The 20,128-nt window shown below is 46.6% G+C and overlaps 1 protein-coding gene across 1 annotated transcript in view; it reads left to right on the top strand.

Annotated features, from left to right (window-relative positions):
• The window catches only part of PAPPA (pappalysin 1), a 249,920-nt gene extending 233,619 nt beyond the window's left edge, over positions 1-16,301 (top strand). Inside the window, exons 26-27 of the mRNA XM_067542149.1 lie at positions 3,035-3,133; positions 16,194-16,301. Of these exons, the coding sequence (XP_067398250.1) occupies positions 3,035-3,133; positions 16,194-16,301 (207 nt within the window). The remainder of the gene's footprint in view (positions 1-3,034; positions 3,134-16,193) is intronic.
• The last annotated feature ends 3,827 nt before the right edge of the window (positions 16,302-20,128 follow it).

Raw genomic sequence — 20,128 nt, 5'->3', positions numbered from 1 at the left:
TCAGTTCCTTCTTGCTGCCGGTGATGGTGGTGGAACGCCTCTTGCCTTTGCAAGTTCCCTCGCTAAACCTACTGGTTCTTTCATTGTTCTAGTTGTTAGTTAATAGTTAATACTTTAGTTTAGTTGGTTCCGGTTGTTAGTTGTTAGAAGCCCAGGGTTGGGGCATGCCCCGTTCCCTAGTGTTTAAACCCTGCGCTTCGCGTAAGAAGCCTATGCCAAGGAGTGACCCGCATCAAAGTTGCTTAAAGTGTTTAGGAGAAGCGCACGTCAGTGATAGGTGCAAAATATGTACAAGTTTTCGCCCTCGGACTAAGAACGAACGAGAGATCCATCTTCAGGCCATCCTGATGGAATCAGCACTTAGACCAGTGTTGGAACCTGGTAGATCTGACTCGGCACCAAGCACAATGGCCCCGGCGTGTAGCACTCCGCCAGCACCCTCTGCCTCATCTTGGCACCGATTGCCACCTCCAGTACCAAAGAAGAGGCAGAAGAAGACTCGCATGGAATGGGGATGCTCCCCTGTGGAAAAAGTGAAAGGGGACCAGGCGAGACCCAGGTTGGGCTGCCAATCCTCCTTGCCTCAGAGGGGTCCCTTGCCACTGCAAGCATTGACCCCAGCACCGGGCCCTCCACCGACAGTAGAGGCCTTCACCGCCTGGTGGTGCCATCAACCCCGGAGGCTTTCCAGGCTATGAAAGACCTCCTGGCATTGTCCGTGCCACCGACGCTGAAGGATAGTAGACTGCTCCGAGATTCAACACCGGCACCAATGGGCATCATATCGAGGGACAGATCTGCCCGACAGTCCCCTTCTTTGAGGTACTGTTCACCGGTGCACAGGCTGTCCCCAGAGTCAAGACCATGCTCTCCGGGTCAGGACAGTGTTAGACCAGGCTTCTGCCATCGGTCTCCACAAGGTCAAAGACCCAGATCATGACCCTACTGGTGGGGGTTTCACTCAGGAATGAGGGCCAGCACCGGGCAGAACATCACCATGGACCCCCGGAGTGACACAGGTTGCCAAATATGACATTTGTCCAAATATGACATTTTTTTAAAGTGACCTTGTCAAAATAAAATCATATCTTTTTTTAAAAAAAATCCCTGCCTGTGTAACTGTTAGCATATTAAATAATTAAACCAGAAAAGCTTTATGGACCAAAGCTGGTGCTGGTGTAAATCAGTATAGCTCCATGAGAGTTAATGGTGTGAAGCCAATTTATACCACGTAGACATCTAGCCCTACAATGCTAATTTTCTTTCCACCAGTTATGCTTTTTGTTCACTCTTTGCACGTAACTCATCCTGGAGGATGAAACTAGATTAGTCGATTTTACTTCCTGATTTTCCTGCTCTGGTTCAGTGTTGTTGTGTTTGGTTTCCAACACTGCAAAGGAATACTGAAATTTGCAACAGTAATAAAAGTCTGGGTCTAAGCTGCTTCACAATATCTTTTTAGAATACTTAGGAGCATGGCCATAGCTTTTTAAGAGGAAAACTTGCCAAAGTCCCTCTGGATTGTTTTTGAGGCATAAGTAAAAATCTAGCATTGCAGTTGTATAAAACCCCCATGTGAAGACCTCGGCCGGCTTCACAGCTGATTCCCCAGAAATGGCTTCTAGGAAAGGCTGATTCATGGCTTCGTTTAGGAGTGCAGAACAAAGAGAACATGTATTTCCAAATAAAACTGACAAAACTGGATCTGTCCCAATGGATCCGTGAGAGTGAGGTATGTGAGGGACATGAGATTGTGCTTTCTGGTCAGCAGATGAGGGCTCAGCACAGAAATTCTGGATATTAGGCAGTAGGGCAGTAAGATCAAAGAGTGGATTTTCACATTGTATTAGAACCAGAGGGAAAAACTGACAGGAGTAGCATTCAAGCAGCACCCAGCTGGTATTCACCAAGATTTTGGCAAAAATTAAATTGTAGTCCATGGTCACTAGCTTGCATCCATCTTGTGTCTGGCTCCGGTTATGTGACAGAGTATCTCTGCTTACTTTGTTGTTGAGCTTGTCTCTTCCTTTCACGGTGTGTGTGTCCACATCCATTTATCCAACTCCTGGATCTTTTCCAGCTGGTTTTCCCTTACCTCCAATGGGCCTTGTCTGGCTTCAGTGATCACACAGGAGGCAGGACTCTGGCTTTTCTGAGAGATTCTTGCACCTGCTGCCCAAAAGTTATCACACATGTAATTAGAACCCAGATTCCTGCAAAACCCCAGTCTGCTGTCAGAAAGGTGGAAGTGAGAGACTTGTCTTTAGAAGTGTTATTATTCAGGCCCATACAGCCATGAAAATAATTAGCACTTTTTCCTTTTCAAGGTGATTTATGAACATTAATTAATGAATCCTTACAACACCTCTGTGAATTATTATAATTATCTCAGTTCTACAGTTGTGAAATCTGAGGCATAGGGAAGTAAAGTAACATGTTCAAGGTCACACGCTGTGCTGGAGTGAGAATTAGAACACAGGAGTTGCTGGGTCATACCACATCTTTTCCCCCCTCCAATACGGTATATGTGCCTGCTACTGACACATACCATGACCTTTGACCTGTATCGTGCATGAACAGAAATACCGTTTTATAAATTGTATCATTTATCCTTCTCAGACCAAGCCAAACCTGCAGTTAAGAGCCACCTTTTCCAGGTTCAACACATTTACATATAGGTAATCAGCCCACAATTTTCAGAAGGGGCCACACATTTTAGATGCCTTAATTTTGAGGGTTCCCAGAGGCACCCCAAATCAGTGGCCTCTTCTCAAAATGTTGGTCTCACTATTTACATTTTACATCCAGTGCGGCAGTTTGAGGGACAGAAGTGGCAGCAAAGGGGTCCTGGCCTTTTCCCCCCACACACCTTTTTGGAAGAAGGGGAGAGAAGTGTCTGGCGCTACCAATGGAGGACTCCTAGTGTGACAGACTGTGTTCACACAGGGGCTCCCCTCTGTGCCCAGCTCACTTTCATCCCCTCACTGAGATCCGTATCCATATTCTCAGCCTCTTTTTGTTGTTTATTTTTCAGCCTTTCAAGGGGGACAACTACTGTGATGCCATCAACAACCGAGCCTTCTGCAACTACGATGGCGGGGACTGCTGCGCCTCAACGGTCAAGACCAAAAAGGTAGGTCTGCCTGCTCCTCTCCCACCCAGAGCTTCCCAGCAGTGCAGCCTCAGGCTTGGACAGAATTCACCTGTCATGGTGTCCACCTGGAGATCCAGGATGTGGAGAGATCTTCAAGTGCACAAACATTTCAAGGAGCAATGAGCATTGTCCCACCAAAAATGTTTAATTTTTGCTGGTTCATTTGAAGGTGCTCTCATTCTCCTTTGATGTGCCTGTGTGTTTTCCATCATAGCCTGCCTAAGGCCCCTACCGCACTTGTTGTTACATACGGCTACTGCATTACTGCCTGCATTCTTGTTCTAAACCAATGGTTCCTGGGTTGCTTTGCAGACAAATGTTGACCCACCATTGAGACTAGTTTGTTATGTCATCAGAAAAGCGGTCCGACATCAGGGACCAAGGGAAGGACACAGAATTTGGCCACACATGTTTATGCTTAAATACTGAATTTTGCACAGCTTTTTAACCTCTTCTTTGGGATTTGGGGTTGGGTCGGAAAGCTGAAAATCTTGAGGAAGCCAGGATCCCTAACGTACACTAACAAGGGATGTAACTTAGTGATAGATGAAAGTATGCTAGACTTCATGTATTCCAAAAGGCCCGTCATACCTGTCTAAGGAAAGGCAGTCTGTAGACCACAGCTGGAGGACAAAGAGGACATCTCTGCAGGAAGCACAATCTTTTCTAAATTGGCCCTTAGTATCAGGGTCTTTTTCATCTTTCCTTTGGCTCATCCAGGCATACCTTCCAATTCGGTGCCATGGCCTGTCTCTGGTACACCAGGGCACATTGGAAAAGGGAAGTGAACCATCACTGGTGATAGGTTAATATTACCTCTCGATAGCAGCAGGGGGAGGGGTAGTGCTTAATTTTCCTAATTGTGCCTCTTTTCAAATATTTCGTATATTTTTGCTATTAAAATGAATTGTGTGAATTGTGCAGTGAAAGGGGCAGCCCTGGCAAGGGAAGTTCTCTCTTTATTCACAAATCATGTATTGCCTGGGTGGTGACCTGGGTAAGATCAAGGATAGCATGGGCAACTGCTTCCCAACACACCTTTGCTGATATGCCTCAATCTTTAACTGAAGGGGCCACCTCTTGTGGTGTAAGCGGGTGTTCAGTTTCCAGGGCCTAGTCGATCATTGGCCTCTCTGCTGGTACAGCCCAATAACAGCAGGTTTGAGAGGGGGGTATCTCTTCACAAGGAAATGGACTAAGACCTCCAAACTCATTCTGTACAGGACATTAAGGCCAGGGGGTTGCAAATGCCCGAGCACTGGCCTGGCTCTGCTCCCGTTGGCTTCAGTGGGAGTTTTACCATTGTCTTCAATGGAAGCAGAGTTGGCCAATACTGAGAGCTTTTTAAAAACCCCATCCTAAATATTTCCGAATCGTTCACAAGGGCCAATCCATCCGATGAAGTGGCTTCCCCAGATACAGGCACTCGGCTTTCAAAGATTTTTAAAACACAACAACAAGAACCCAGAAACCAAACAAAACACACAAAAGAAATGAGAAAAACAACCAGTTCTTAGGCTCTTCAAATCAAAAGTGAGATGGTCAGTGCCTAGTTTATTAAATTTATGGCATAAAGTGAGGAAATAATAGTTTAGCAGCCAGGCACATAGCATGATGCAAAAGTTTCAGAGGAAAAAGGTGGTTTGAGGCAGGCAGTGCCTTTCATGCAGTTCAAAGGAAGAGCCACCAGCTCACAGACACCTGTTTGAATGCCCCTGCAGACACTCAGCCATGGGGGAAGCTAGTTGTTTTCCGGTCTAAGGGCCCTTGGCTGGAGAACAGATTTTAGGCATAGTTATTCAAATGCAGTCCCCTCATTTGAAGAGCATTAGGAGTGGAATGTTAAAGGAAATATTCCAAAGGGAAAAACAATGAAAGGTGAGAGAAAAGAGAGCTGCATAAAAATATTTCACATACCAAATCCTTCCAGTGCGATCTGCCACCTACTTAAAAGTCACAGCCTTAAAACACATTTTGGGTGTAAAGGCCAAAAACTGAAGGAGACACAGGGAGGGGCAAACTCAGCTCTTTTAATTCCAGTACCAGATGATGGCGTATCTCCACGCAGTTGTTAGAAAGAGCTGAAGCATTTAGGAGACACACACACCACTGCTGTTCGCTGTGTCAGATTCACACACTGCATGGCATAGGCGTCGGTCTCACAAGGCTCTTAAAAGATGACTAGTAAAAGAGCTTGCATTTGCACAGCACCTTTCATCCCAAAAGATCCCAAGACATTTTGCAGGTTTTACATTTATGATAATCATCTTTTCAGTCCCCGCTAAAATACAGCCACCTCTGAGGTGAAGTGTGGCAATTGTTTAACAGTGCATACCACCACTACACTTTATTTTAGAAAAGGTAGTAAAGAATAATAGCATATCCCATTGAAGCTGTAGGTGTTAACAGTCATGCCGAAGGCAAACAGGTCTTTAGTGACCACAAATGGCCAAAACGTTGGTTTTATGTCTCTCCCCTTCCCCCCCCACCCCCCACCCCCCCAAAAAAAAAAGGTATCTCCAGCTGCACAGCAACCCCCTATAGAACTGGACAGTATGGAAAGAAAAGATTCCATCAGTGATCACTTGAACACGGACACTTTCCACAAATGTTCACGCAAACATGTGTCACTGGCAGGAAAGTTCACAGAAAGACAACTTCAAATTTGCATGCAGCAGGATTCTCAGAAACCAGATTTTCAATTGGTACACATGTATTAGCACCAAATGGCCTTGTGTGCTCATCCAGTCAAGGAACAGAAACTATACCATGTGACTTACCAGACCAATCACAACTAAGCAACTCAGCTCAAATAATAGATATTGGCTACTTGCTGAGAATAGTTCACAATCCGTCCACAGAGTTTAAAATAAATCAAGAAAGAAGTGCATCAAATACGCTGATATGCAGTGCGCACATTCAGTAATATTGAGGTGAACACATCTGCGGAGACAGAAATCTGTTGTGTGTATTTAGTCAGCAGGAAAAGGGTACATTCATCAGATGAATTATCTGCTGTGCATTCATTGATCAGCTGCAGTGTCCCACGACACCATGCCCAGGCAAAGAAAGAAGAGCACCGCCTAATGAATCATCAACACCACTTCCTGCAGCACCCTTTATCAAAGCAGCCTGCAGGCCTGACATTTAACAGTCAAAGATTGTGCACCTAAAACTCAGGTTCAGTGTCTAGTCTAGTAGGGACTGGTACACAGACAGACAGCATGGGCAGTTCCTGAGGGAAAGAGTGTTGCATTACTATGTTGCCTGTCCCGTGGATGACCTGGGAGTGGCTTTGAAGGACTCCTGAGGGAATGCCACCCAGTTACCCTGGGCCAAAAGAAGGTCACTACAGTGCACATCTTTGAGGGAGAAAAGGCTTCAGCTGTGGATCCGGAGGGGACAAGGGCCTCCATTAAGGACAAAATAAAATCCCATTTCTTTTTAATGTCTGCAACCTCCTGACCGGCACAGATTGTCGGCTTGCCCTTTGTCTGACTGCTCTATAAAGCGGTTTCTTGCTTTGCATCCCACAATACATAGAAATAAGTATTTATAAAAAATGCTTCTGAAAAACACTGCCCATTGTTAAAGCAAGCAAACAACTACCCAGGAATTTACTGGACGTCTCTAGACTCACTGTTGTCTGGAAGGACATCTGGGGGGGGGGGGGGGTGACTTTCCAAGCCAACAGTATTCTGGGCTCCCTGGCAGCAAAAGTTAAGGCCGAATTCTGCCCCTAATTACACTTGTCCAACTTCTTTGGAGTCAGTAGAATGGGATGGGGAGACCTGAGGGAGAAATTAGGCCCCAGGGGCCAACAAAGGAACAATGCAAGTAAGTGATAGAAATTCCCCACAGGCCTGTCTTGCTGGGGTTATTTCCATCATTTAGTACATAATATTAAAGCTGCTGACGTCCTTTCAAATGTAAGGCCAAATGTAAACAAAAGCTTTACCTTCAATAATGCACAATTTAGCCCCAAGAGCAGATCACTTCAAAATCTCTCTATTAGGGTTTCTTTGATTTAGTGTCTCTTCCTTTCCTATCCCTTCATTTTATCTCAAAGATCCTCCAAAAGTTCCCTGGGGAACTTTAACAGCCCCTTGTGGTCTAACTACTCCTCTCCTGTGAGTGTGTTTTTTTCTTCCCCCAAGATTTCTCTTTTCCAGTTGCCTTTCTCCTCCAGTACTTTCTTCGTTCCTTCCCATTTTATGAGGTTTTGCTTGATAGGCATGGCTAGAAAGAACTTGTGCAGATTGAAGCCATTTCTCAGTGGGTCCTGCTCATATATTTTGTTATAAACTATAATTACAGATACTCTGTATCCCAGTCCCTGCAACTTGTTCAAGCAAATCTAACCATGAAGAATTAGCTCTTTAAACTCCTTAAAACTGGACTGTATTTGTAGTGCGACATTCTCCTCTCACTTAAATCTCTGCCATTCCATTTCATTGCAAGGGGGTAGCTTCAGTGCAGTTGAAAGGAGAATCTGTCTCATATAGTTTCAGAGCCCAGGTTAGGTATCAAGTACTTTGCCCTAATTCACTTTAAAAAATGTACATTGGCTATGTCTTCACTGACGGCGGCAAATTCACCGCCGTCAGATCGACTTATCTGGATCGATTGAGCGGTCAGTGAAGACCTACTCAATCCAGAAATCGATGTATTAAGACCAACTTCTCAAGTGGCGTAGCGCTGCATCGAAGGGAATGTGGTTCCCATCGGAGCAGTGCAGTGAAGACGGCGCACAGAACAGAAGGAGAGAAGTCGACAGGAGTTACGCAAGTTTGTTGCGTAGTTTGCGTAACTCCAGTCAACTGCCTCCGCATCTCCGAGGTAAGTGTAGACAAGTCCATCGTCCTGGCAAAAATATCCATTTAAAATGCCATATTTTCAGCCTCTTGATGTTCCTTTGAAACAGGGGCACAATCCATAAAGAGAAAACACAGGGAGGTGCTCAGTGAAAAACAAATGAGGGCTAGAGTTGGATGGAGAACCTTACATGGTTAATCCAAAGCTTTGCTGATGCAAAACACATGCAAACTTATCTGAGCCCCGTCCTCTAGAAATCAGGGTATAAGGCAAAGGACCTTGAGCAGACATGCTGCCTTAATTTGAAGTAGTATCAGCAATAATTTCCAAGCTTCCATTCTCCCCCTCGCCTCCAAGTGGGATCCAATGCATCTTCTGTGGCCAAAAGAAAAAAGCAACAATCTGTGAGTACTCTGGAGATGTAAATACCCAAGTCTGGTCATCTCTGAAACATGACATTTCCTTGCAGTGTTCCTGTTCCTGCTCTTCTGCCTGAAGCCAACAGGCCTAATTGGCAGTGTTTAGAACATGGGTATGAGAAAGTTCCCATAGTCAGTGTCTAGCTGCCACTGAGGAAATGAAACTATGCTTATCTGGAAGCATGGATCTCCCTGACATGCCACCGCTAGTGCCCCTGGCAGGCTGGCTGAGTGTGTTCCTGTGCATTGTAATTAGCTAGAGCGGTACAGTATAGCATGGGTGGGCATGAAGGAATGAAGGATGCAATGAGCAGCGTTGGTTCCTTAGTTTGGAAATGGTTCAGTGTTCCATGCTCCAAATGCACTGTGTCACCCAGGCGTCCGGGTGAACTTGCAAACTTGTTGTGTTTAGTCCTGGTTAGCAAGTAGCTGGCTGTGTGACAGGTGAGGGCATTTTTGGTCATGGCAGGTTGAATGGTTGTTTTGGGGCTCAGAGCTGATTGGCATGACAGCAAAGGGATCCTTTTCCAGACAGCAATAAATTAAAAGCCGTGATGTTTGCTGCCCGTGTTGTCTATCCTGAGAGCAAGTTCTTGGCTTGTAAGGGCATGGGGCTTCCCACAACATACACCATTCCCTGAAGAGATGCTAACTGAAGGTGTTTGCTCAGCCACCCGACCTCACTTCATTAGCAAGTGTTACAGAAACCAGTGAACAGGGCTCTCCCTACTACACACCAGCTATTTGGCCTCTGGGTGGTCTGGCTGCTATTAAAGCTTTGGTGCTTATTTAGACTAATTACGTTCCTGTTTTCACAATCAGTAGCACAGGGATGGGAAGCACAGCTGATTGCTGAGCCGCAGAGCTGCTTGCTCTCACACTCTGTGTGGTTTGCCAAACTGGCTCCCTCGCTCATTTCAGCCCCTGGATTGTCAGCATTCTGAATGCAGAGGAAGAGCAGGAGATTAAAATAGTTACTGGTCTCCTTGTTACATCTTCCCCTACTCTGGGGCTATGTCGGCACGGGAACTAGACACCCACTGCTGGCCCATGCCAGCCGACTTGGGCTCGCGGGGATCAGGCTGCGGGGTTGTTCCACTGCTGTTAGACTTCCGGTCTCGGGGTGGAGCCTGAGCTGTGGGACCCGGTGCGTGGGAGGATCCCAGAACCCGGGGCTCTGGCCCAAGCCCAGATGCCTACACAGCAATGAAACAGCCCTGCAGCCTGAGTCAACTGGCACAGGACAGCCGTGGGTTTTTCTTTGCTGTGTAGACAGACCCTCTAGGCTCTGACACTATGCTCTTGTTAGGTCTATGCCAATGTAATTCCATTCATTTCAATGGAGCTACTCCTGATTGACATCCCCGCATGAGTGAGAGAAGAATCAAGCCTGTTGAGTTCACTGGGGTAACCCTTGCTTTACATCAGGATGAATGAGAAGAGACTCAGGCCCATGGACACCAAGGGGATAGTTCTGGATTTACTCTCGTGGGAGAGGAGAATCAGGCCTTCTAAACCTTACATACCGTCCTGTGTTTGAGCCAGTGAGGAGTTTTAATCTAGCCTTGCCCAGGCCCTTAGCGACAGTGGCCTGGTTTTGGAGTGAACCCTGCCTACCAGCCCAAGGAGTAAAAGAAGATTTTTGTGCCCTTTTCTCAGAAAAGCCCTCCTGACCGACATGCGGAAAACCAGGGAGATGAAACTTCCCAGACCTGTTTTGTCCATAAGGGCCCCATTAGGAAACAAAGCCCCCCCCCCCCCATGTTTGTACTCTGAGGGCACAGAGGGAGGTGAACAGCCACTGAGAGCGGCTCACCACAGCCTGCCGTGCTTATCTCGACCCAGTGCTTTTCTCAGTGAGGGGGGGATGCGTGTGGGGGTTTTCATATTTCCAGAGTTATTCACATCAGGGAGATTTCTCAAACATTTCAACTCCTATCTAGCAGCACGCTGTTTCCCAACATGTGACGCCTCTTCCTCCCTGACCCTCTGCAGTGCACCCTGACCCGTTGGGGCTGATTCCACTCTCACTTATGCCCCTGTAAATCAGCAGTAATTGCATTGAAGTCCCAGGGTGAAGCAGGGGTGTGGGAGAGGATGTGGAGTGGTAAGAATCAGGCTATTTGTATTACTTTTTTCCCGTCCCTCCTGGTACCTACCACCCAGGAAGGAGGCAAGTAATACCCTCATATGCATTCCCTTCTGTTTCCTCAAGATTGTCCTTTCTCAGCAATTCTGAGTGGGCTTTCTCAGTCTGGAGAGCCCTAGCTGTGTCAATACAGAGCTGTCCTGTGATGAGAACTAGCTGCCTCTGATCCATTTTGTTGATTGGATCCCAGCTCTGTATCAGTATCTCCTGTCTTTGTGCTATCTCCTGTAGGACTCAGAGCAGCAGTGCTTCTTCACAGTCAAAACAGGACCTCTTCTGTAACATACGGGCCTAGAAATTAAAGGCCTGATCCAAAGCCCATTGCAGTCAACAGACAGATTCCTATTAATAACTTCAGTGGGCTTTGAATCAGGCTGTTAGAGCAGAGATTGCAGAGAAGAGGGTTATAGCCCTTCTATGTTCTGCGGTGGACTTAGAGTGGGCTACAAATTATATGGAGTTTTTAGCTCAAAGAAAGGGGGGGACAAAAAATGACTTTGAGTTGTGAACCACAGATAAGTCCTCTTAGCACTGGTGTCACAGAAGCTGACACAGAATTTAGAAATTTGAGAGGGTATATCCTCATAAAGGTGATCTCTCTCTCTTTTTCTGTGTCTGTCTCTCCTCTCCCCCCTCCAGTGAAGCTGGAAGGCAAGAAATTTAAAATTGATAAAAGGAGGCAATTTTTACACATCATATCATTTAACTTGTGGAACTCACTGCCACATGATTTTATTGAGACCAAATGCTTAGCAAAATTCAGAAAGGGATTAGAAACATAAGGGTTTGTCAGTGTTTGATAGATAATTCAGAGTAAGATAGGATATGAATTTAAAGTGCAATAAATGATTCTTGAATAGCTATGTGTAAATGCCCTAATTCCAGAATAATCTTGCTCTGCTTTCCCTCTGTTCTCTGCATCTCTTTGTCTGGATTAGCCTATGTGCATGATGAGGGCACAATGCCTTTGATCCCTTTTGTTAACTGGATGGGTGCATTAAAGATAGATCCAACATTCAGATTTTGGTCCAAAGTTCCCTAGAGTTCTGTGCTATTCCATCCTGTGGTTTGGTTTTGGTCCATCTCTCATATGTTTGCACATGTGTGTGTGCCTTAAAGATAGGCCCAAAGACCAGCAATCAGGTTTTGGTCCATATGTCCTTTGAATTCTTTGTGGTTCTGTCCTGTGGTTTTGGTTCTGGCCCATCTCTCATATGTTTGTGTGTATATATGTGGAGATGCTGTCTGATTTCTCTCCCCTAGCCCCCTTTCTGTGTCCCCTCTTGGTCTGTGTTCTTCTCTGCCTACATCAGTTTGTTTGTGGATACAGTATCTTTGTCTGTTTCACAACAATCACTGAGCCAAGAACTGAGTTTTTAACATTCTGTCTTTCTCTTGCTACAGCAGCATTCCTGGGTGTTAGGCATCAACTGTTGTAAGGGAAAACACAGGGGAACTCAAGTCTTGGTAGCTAAATGAAGGAAAGCAGATTTTTATGTTTGTTTTTAAATGTATATATTTGGAAATTTCAGTGCTACTCATATATTCTGTTAATGACTTGGGATCTTAAAGAATTATCTAAAAAACAGAATGAGTTCATTTTAGTGTGTGTTTTTCTGGGCTCAGACACCTAACTGGACCATGGCTCAGTGAACAAGGGATGGAAGCCAGCTTCTTCTTCTTCTTGTTTGTTTGTATTGCTGTAGCACCAAGGAGCCCCAGTCATGGACCATGCCCCTGTTGTGTCAGGAAATGTATAAACATAGAATGAAAAGATGGTTCCTGCCCCAATGAATTTAGGGCTGGATTTTTAAATTTCTATGGTGCCTAGTCACTTTTGGAAATCCTACTAGGTATCTTTCTGCAGCTTTAGGCACCTGAATACCTGTGAAAATCTGGCCCTTGGGAGCTTAGAACAAACGTATGTTATAATTGCTCCTTCTCTGAGAGTGCAAGCCTTTCTTCTTCTCTCTTGTGTTGCTGAAGTCATGAGATCGGTTATGTGTGTTTGAGTTTTCCTGTCCTCATTGCATCCTACTTTTTTCTTCCCTGTCAATGAGTGGTTGGCTTATGCCCTGTGGCATGAGCATTTATAGATTCTTATCCCATTTGATGGGACTGTGGTTGTTTGCTTTACCCATGTAAACTTCCAGTACATTGTTATACGATGCATAATTGACCTGTCGGCCTCGCTGCTGTTATGATATCATTGAGGTGAAGATTAGACAATGGGAACATTACATTAGATAGGATAAAAAATGTCTAAGGGATATAAAGTGACTAACACAACCACTCACTGGATTAGCAGGAAAGTCCTTTTATAGCCATATTGTTTCACTGCAGGGGTCTTACACCTTCCTCTGAAGCATCTGTTGGGGCCAGACTACTGGATTAGGTGGGCCATTCCTATGTTTCAGTACAGAACTCCTATCGGACAGACTGTAGGGCAGATGTCTTTAGGATAACACAGTGGAAGACATTCCCTCTCCATAGTCTGTCACAGTGCAGAGGGATTATCATCTTTCCACAGATTCATAGAGTTTAAGGCCAGAAGAGACCATTGGATCATGCAATCCGACCTTCTGTACATCACTGACCATTGCATTTCACCTTGTATTGAGGCTTGAGGTTGTCCAGTTCTAGTTTCACACATCCTTGTAATGGTTTGTTAGAAAGCAAAGAATAAGGACGGGTTGATGGAGGGGGGAATGGTATAAGGAGAGCCCTATTGACTTCACTTCAAAAGAACAGCAGACTGACATCAGACTGTAATGAACTCCAGAGAGTCAGTAAGTTCAAAAGTCAATTATTTCAGCATAGCCGCGTGAGGTACGCAAGGGGAAATTGCATTCCTGTAACATGCTTCTTTGAAGACATCATCTTGCAGCCTTCTCGTTCTTGACTGTGGAGTTCCGAAAAGTGACAACCTTGCACTGATGATACCCCTAAAGAAACAGCATTATCCCCATTTTACAGGAAGAGTAAATAAAACACAGAGACAAAAGGCCAAGGCAAAACAGTGAGTCACTAGCAGCCAGGAATGAACTTCAGGTCTTCACTCCAACCAATAGACTCCACCATCTCGTTTAAGAATATTTGGGGCATGATAGTTTGCAACAGTCCTGCCCTGGCTGGTTTGGGAATGGACTACATTGTAGCCAATTGGTAAAGGTATTTGCTGTCAAATGTCAGAGTGTTAAACTGGGAACTCTTAAGTGATTAATATAATTAATACATCCTTAAAGGCCTGAGGGCTCATTGTTTTACTGCCTTAACTTGTGCCTGTGACTTACCTAGCAAATACATATATATACCTATAGGCTACAAAGTATCCTCCTAGCTCTTACTGTTTTCGCCAGTTTCTGCAAATTCTCTGATTTCTATTATTTGCATGTATTTATTTTTAGACTTTCAGAATTTCTCTTCCCTTCACGGGTTTTGCAGTCTTTGATTCAGCTCTTTGGGCATGATGGATTGGCAGTACCACAGCTTGTGGAGGTGAAGTCAGTAATGATGGGTGGAGGTCCTGGAGAGCATTGAATCAGTGCCCAGCATTGGCTATCTGAGCTCTTTAAGGAGCTTCCTCTTGTCTCCGTCTCAGGCTGCCTCGTTGTGAAATAAAGACACACGCCCCCTCTTTTCCGTACTTGTGTGTCAAGAGAAAGGCACGTTGTACACAGACACGCAGGCACACGTACGGAAGGGATAGCTACGTGGATAGAAATGGTAACTATGTGTGTAAGTGCATGGTCCGCATTCTTCGATGTGCCAGTGATGGATGGATATAGATAGGGAACAGACAGACCTGAGCTGCATGGCCTGGAGAAAAGTGCGTATAAAAAGAGGGAGCAAACATGTGGCAGCAGAGCCAAGTGAATGAGAGTGAGCAAATGCTTCCTGTACTTGCGGAGAACATTTGAACAGGTTGCAGCACTGTCCTGGAAGGCACTGGGGGAAGGGAATTAGGTCATTAACTCTGTCTGCGCAGATGGGAGAGACTCTTGGGAATTCACTTCAGGCAAGCAAGATTCTCCCCCACCCCCTTCTCTTTATGTAAATGCCATGATGCAATAGGCTGAAATCAATGTCGGTTAGCTAAGCACTTGAGGCTGTTGCTTCAAATACTGCACGCTCTGCTTTAAAGAGACGATGATGAGGTTTTCTTTGCACAGAGCAAAATCTCCCACTCCCATTCCTTCCACAATTCCCACCCGCTCAGTCGTTGGGCCTCTTTGCGTTTTGAAAACACCACATATTTAAAGGAAAAACAACGAGTCCTGTAGCACCTTAAAGACTAACACATTTCTGTGGACATCAGCTTTCATGGGCTGCAACCCACTTCATCAGATGCATGAAGTGGAAATCACAAATAGGAGGTATATATATATATATATATATATATACACACATCCAAGGGTAAGGAACAACAATGGGGAGGGCAAGTTCTAACAAAGTCAATTCAGTTAGAGTAGATGAGGCCTATCCACAACCGTTGATTAGCGGGTGAGAATGTGCCTCATCTACTCTAACTGAATTGACTTTGTTAGCACTTGCACTCCCCATTGTTTTCAATTTTCAAAATTAGGTGCATAAAATTGAGTGCAAAAGTCCACTTTTAAGCACTTAAGTCAGTGACCTGATTTTCCAAAGTGGTGAGCATGTGTCATCTCCTATTGGCATCAGTGGGAGCTGCTGGGTGACCAGTGCTTTTGAAAATCAGGTCACTTATTCTGGTGCCTCAATATCAATTGAAAGGCCACGTTTGAAAATCTTTCCCTTACTATATAAAGGCCTAGTTCTACCACTCCCATTTCAGACTCATTAGCTTCGGTGCGTGCAGGTTCCTACCCTAAAGGACAGGTCAAGATTTGACAGGACCCATTGCATGGTGATACATTTGGCCCTCAGGATGCCAGCGCTGCACCATTGTCATGAGTTAGTGCGTGTGGGCTTTGTGGGAGCATTGGGTCTTTGGGAGAGGCGGGGATCCTGGCACCTGAGGATAAGGATGGGTAATCCAAGCACAGAGCTGCGAGCCTGGCCCAGAAAACCCTAGTTCTTCAGACAGTCATTGCAAGGGTTCCGCATTGCTCGATCTGTAGGCCAAGGGCTGAATGGGCCGAGCTCCCCTCTCCTGTGTCTTCGTGGGCGTCTACGCGACAGCCATTGGTGTGAACGGCATCTCGTGGAGCCGTAGCTGCACTAGCTGTGCTCCAGCAAGCTCTCTGCAAATAGAAGTGAGGACACTACAGTACAGGCCCCAGTGCCAGCAACCACATGCTTGGGGTGGGAGAGAAGGTGCAGTCCGGTTGTGCAGCGGCACTGAACCTCGCCACTGGTATCATCTCTTCTATTTTTAGCAAGCTGGCTAGAGCCCAGATAGCGCTGGGATGTCTATACCCGCTGCTATTCCCACCCCCCCGTCTCAGTGTGGCTGTACCTTTTGAGTTAGGGCAGCTTGCACTGTTTCCTGTGCTGCACCTGTCCTGTCAATGAACAGAGCACTTGGGGTGCTGTCAATCCAGGGCTTAAATAAATAACACTGAGCCAAGGAAGCCAGCTGTTCTCTGACAGCATCCTGTGTTCATTATCCACATGACTGTAGAAGAGTGTGTTTCCTCATGCACTTCCACGTGTTTTTGTCTCCTTCCTATAGGTAACTCCTTTCCCTATGTCCTGTGACCTCCAAGCAGAATGTGCTTGCCTAGACCCCAACGCTCAAGAGAACAGTCAGAAGGATCTACGCAGCTTCAGTTTTGGGTAACGTCCAGCAACATGGAATGGAAGCTCACACCACCCAAGGCAGGCTAGGAGAGACACCACATCCCTTTTTGGTATTGTCTTTAACATTTAGCTGCTCAACTGGATGGCATTTCTGCACCAGGGACCTTTAGAATTCAACCAGTCTGCCTTTAATTTTTGTCCAAGGAGAACTCAAAGTGGGGGGTTATGTATTAAGTCGATCTGAAATAGCAAAAACAACAAACAAGCAACAACAAAGAGTCCAGTCAAGATGTTTAAGTATCAAAACAGCATGTGTTTATGCAGTTGTGTGCCCACCTAATTTGAACTGTTTGTATCTAGATCTAAGGCGAGAAACAAGCCATATATATATATATATATATATATATATATATATATATATACAAATTTATAGAGATAAATAGAGAGAGCGAGAGATTGAGATCAAAGCAAAAACACTTTCCCCTCTCCAGCGCTCATAACTCAGACCATTCAGGGTAGAGGCTGAGCTCTTGGATGAAACCAGGCCAAGCCTGTACTGATGCTGAATGCCAAGGTATCTCATGCCCAGGGCATCGAGGTTAGGATGGGTTCACCACGGGGCTGTGCGTCTTGGTGATTGACTTCCCAAATGCCCAGACGGCTGAAATGTGGGTTGCATTATCTTATCATGGGAACATTACACCCGGGCTAGGCTCTTTGCAAACTGTACTGAGCTTTTCTGCACAGTTCCCCTGGACTGTGTCCAGCCTGCAAACTGCAGCCCACACGTGTGAGAGCTCCTGAGACGTTCGCTGGTGGGCACAGCGTCCCGTGGTGAAGCAAGGGTGGTGCTGGCGAGTGGCTGGGCTGAGAATTGGCATTGAAGTATTAGGCTGGCACTGAGGATTGGAGATTATTGCTCCTGAGGGAATAGGGAGGGTCAATCAACCCCCCATACTTGTCGTTCAAGCATGTCTGCTGCTGCTACTCCTGCTGCTATGTCCCATACAACTAGTTTCTTTACTGTGTCAGGACAGGGTGACAACGACCCCAAGCAACCAAACAATCTGCCTTAAAGCTGACCCACAACCTGCCTTTCAGACCCTCTGGTTTTCTCCTCAGCACTGGGGCAAGGAAACAGGACACCAGCCAGCCAAAGGGATCTGCTGCTTTACCTCCAGCCAGCCAATGGTTCTGCTTAAACCTCCTCCCCTCCCCTTTGCTAGGCGGGTATATTTTATTGAACAACGTCTTCATGTTCCTGTTGGTCCAGCAGAGGCAGAAGGAGAGGGCAAAGGCACAAGCCAAGTGGAAAGAACGGCTGGGGACAGTATTAGCGTTTTGAACACAGTTTATCAGTATTACATTCCCAGTTCCATGGGCGATACATCCAACATAGTGACTTGAGAGCAGGGGGGGTCAGCTGCTTGGAATCTTCCAAAAGGAAGGGCATTAAGAGAGGCTCCCCTCACACCTCCCAGCTGCCCCCTCCTCCTCCGCCCAGCTCCTCCAGTTCTGGTCCTGAAAGGTGCCCTTTCCACGAGCCGCTTGGGTTGTCATTTATTAATTGGGATTCAGCTTCCTCTGGTCACTCAGTTCCCCTCGAGTCAGCGTGATACCGAAAGGAGCCGCTGCACACGTTGCTGCTACAACCCATTCCATATATATTGCTAAGGTCTGCACATTAAGGGCTGGATTTGCATCTTGTAAGTTAGGGATCCTACTGACAATAACACCTCCCTGAAAGGGTTAATTCCCCCTTCTGCAGGGCTTTAAAGTGGGCAGGTTTGAGGCAGGTTTGACATTGCCTTACAAGGGACTATCAGCAGCATTTTGGAGCTCATTTAAGTACATTCACAAGGGCCACATGGCCAGATTTGGGACCTCTAGTGCCCAACTCCTCTTGAAGCCAGCCGAGAGCAGTCTGCAATCCTTTGGATGAATGCAGCCCAGAATGAACTTTCCTGCTTGCCTGAATTTTTAGATTCTGGGACGGGAAAAGATGCGGGAGCAAAAAATTCAAATCCATTGGAACTTTTTAAGCCAATAGAGTAATTCTGTCATCTTTATAAATTCAGTGACACCAAAAGCCCCCCCATGTTTCATTGCCCAGCTTGGGCATCCCTTGGCACTCACTGATTTAGGGACATTAGGTCCCCTCCCTAGACTTTGACTATACCCATCAGAAATAAAGTCTATGCCCAGCCTTCTTTAGAGTCTGCATCTCCCTTCCCCAGCCATGGCTCACCAGGGCAGCTGCCAAATGCTGTAAAAATGGCTTGACATGGGAAATCAACAGGCTTGTAGAAACTGGGGTCAAGATTAAGCATCCAAAAATAAAGGGCCAAACACCTCTTTGACATAACTCTGTTAAAGTTAAGGCACTTAAACTAGGGATGACCCCGCCCCCTCCCCTCCCCGCCAAACATTCAAAGCTGGGCAGAATGGGGCAGGGACTATGTCATAAATCTGATGAGGGGGTCCCACATCCAAAGCCCTCTGTTGATTCATAGAATAAGGCCAGCCCTAGCCGTCATGCAAGCATCACACACATGCAAGCACTGCTGCCCGCCAAAGGATTGTTCAGGCATCTGGGCTCATTCAGGGTGCTTATTCTGAGCATCGTCAAATCTAGCTGACCAGGAGTGGGAGTTGATCCCTGCACCTTGAAGCCCTGAGTCCTTTGCCTCTTTTCTGAGGCTGCCACCAACAAGAAAAATACACGTGAGAAGGTGGCGTGTCCCCGCCTCCACCCATGCTGTCATCAAGAGAGCTCAGATGTCCGTTAGTTGCCGGCCAGCTCGTGTCCTCTGCTCCCGCGGCACATTGGCCGGAGCTCTTCTGTGCCCCGTGCTCTGTTTGCACCACACAGCACGCAAAGGGCTGCTAGACTAGTGGCAGCTATCACTTTGCAGCGATCTGTTTTACTTCGGGTTATATAGCTGTCATTTTCCCAGTTAGACTGCCACCCAGCAGAGAGCCCCACCGATGCATCATTGCCTCGTGCTCGCTGTGGGCTACTGAGAACTCAGGGTCAAACGAGCCCCTTTTGCACAGCGAGGGAGCAAGGGGGGAGAAAATAGGACAAGCTGCTGCGCTCAAAGACCGAGGCCTTTTTGCTTTAGTGGGCGGGGCCAGTGTGGAAGGAGGTGTGGCCTCGCCTATCCAGCCTCCCATGGCACTTTCAGCTCTGCAGTTCCCAGTCTGCCGGCAGTGGCAGGCCCCTCTCTATGTCAGAACCTCCATGCTGCTATTTTCCCCACTGGCACGCCTATGCTGGGCATCTCCTCTGGTGGCGCTCAGAAAACCAAAAGCGGACGCTGGCGCTGTTTTGCGCAGTGTTAACTCCCTTGGGTTTTATCAGAGGAACATCGGGGTTGGCCTGTGCGTGAGCGGGGATGCTGGCCCCAGCTGTGCCCAGTTGCACTCCCTGAATACACGACTCTCATTGTGCCTTGCCTCTGAGCGGCTGTGGGTGAGTGGAAGGGGCCAAAAAGGGACATGGGCCCTTTGCCCCCAGCCCGCTCCCTTGTGCAGCTGCCCTGAGGAACAAGCTAACCTAATCCTTAGCATCTAGGGGGTTAACTCTTTCAAGGTCCAGTCCAGCGCCCATTGGACTCAGTGGAAATACTCCCATTGACTTCATTGGGTGTTGGATCAGGTGGGACATAAGCCACCAAGCAAATGCCCAAAACAAAAGATATAAAGCCACCAAAGGCAGCTGCTCACTCGGTGCTGCTCCCCTTGCACCTGACTGACTGCCAAGTGCAGCTTTGTTCCAAGACGTTGGACAACACTCCACCCGATGGCCACCATTAGTGAGATGTTCATCTCCACTTGGAGCGGGAGTTGTCTGGGCCTGGCTCC

Source organism: Emydura macquarii, unplaced genomic scaffold (assembly GCF_026122565.2).
Source record: "Emydura macquarii macquarii isolate MOO-44397 ecotype Brisbane River unplaced genomic scaffold, CSIRO-AGI_Emac_v2 contig_691, whole genome shotgun sequence".
NCBI classification, from domain to species: domain Eukaryota; kingdom Metazoa; phylum Chordata; order Testudines; family Chelidae; genus Emydura; species Emydura macquarii.
This window is presented reverse-complemented; position numbering and strand designations above follow the sequence as displayed.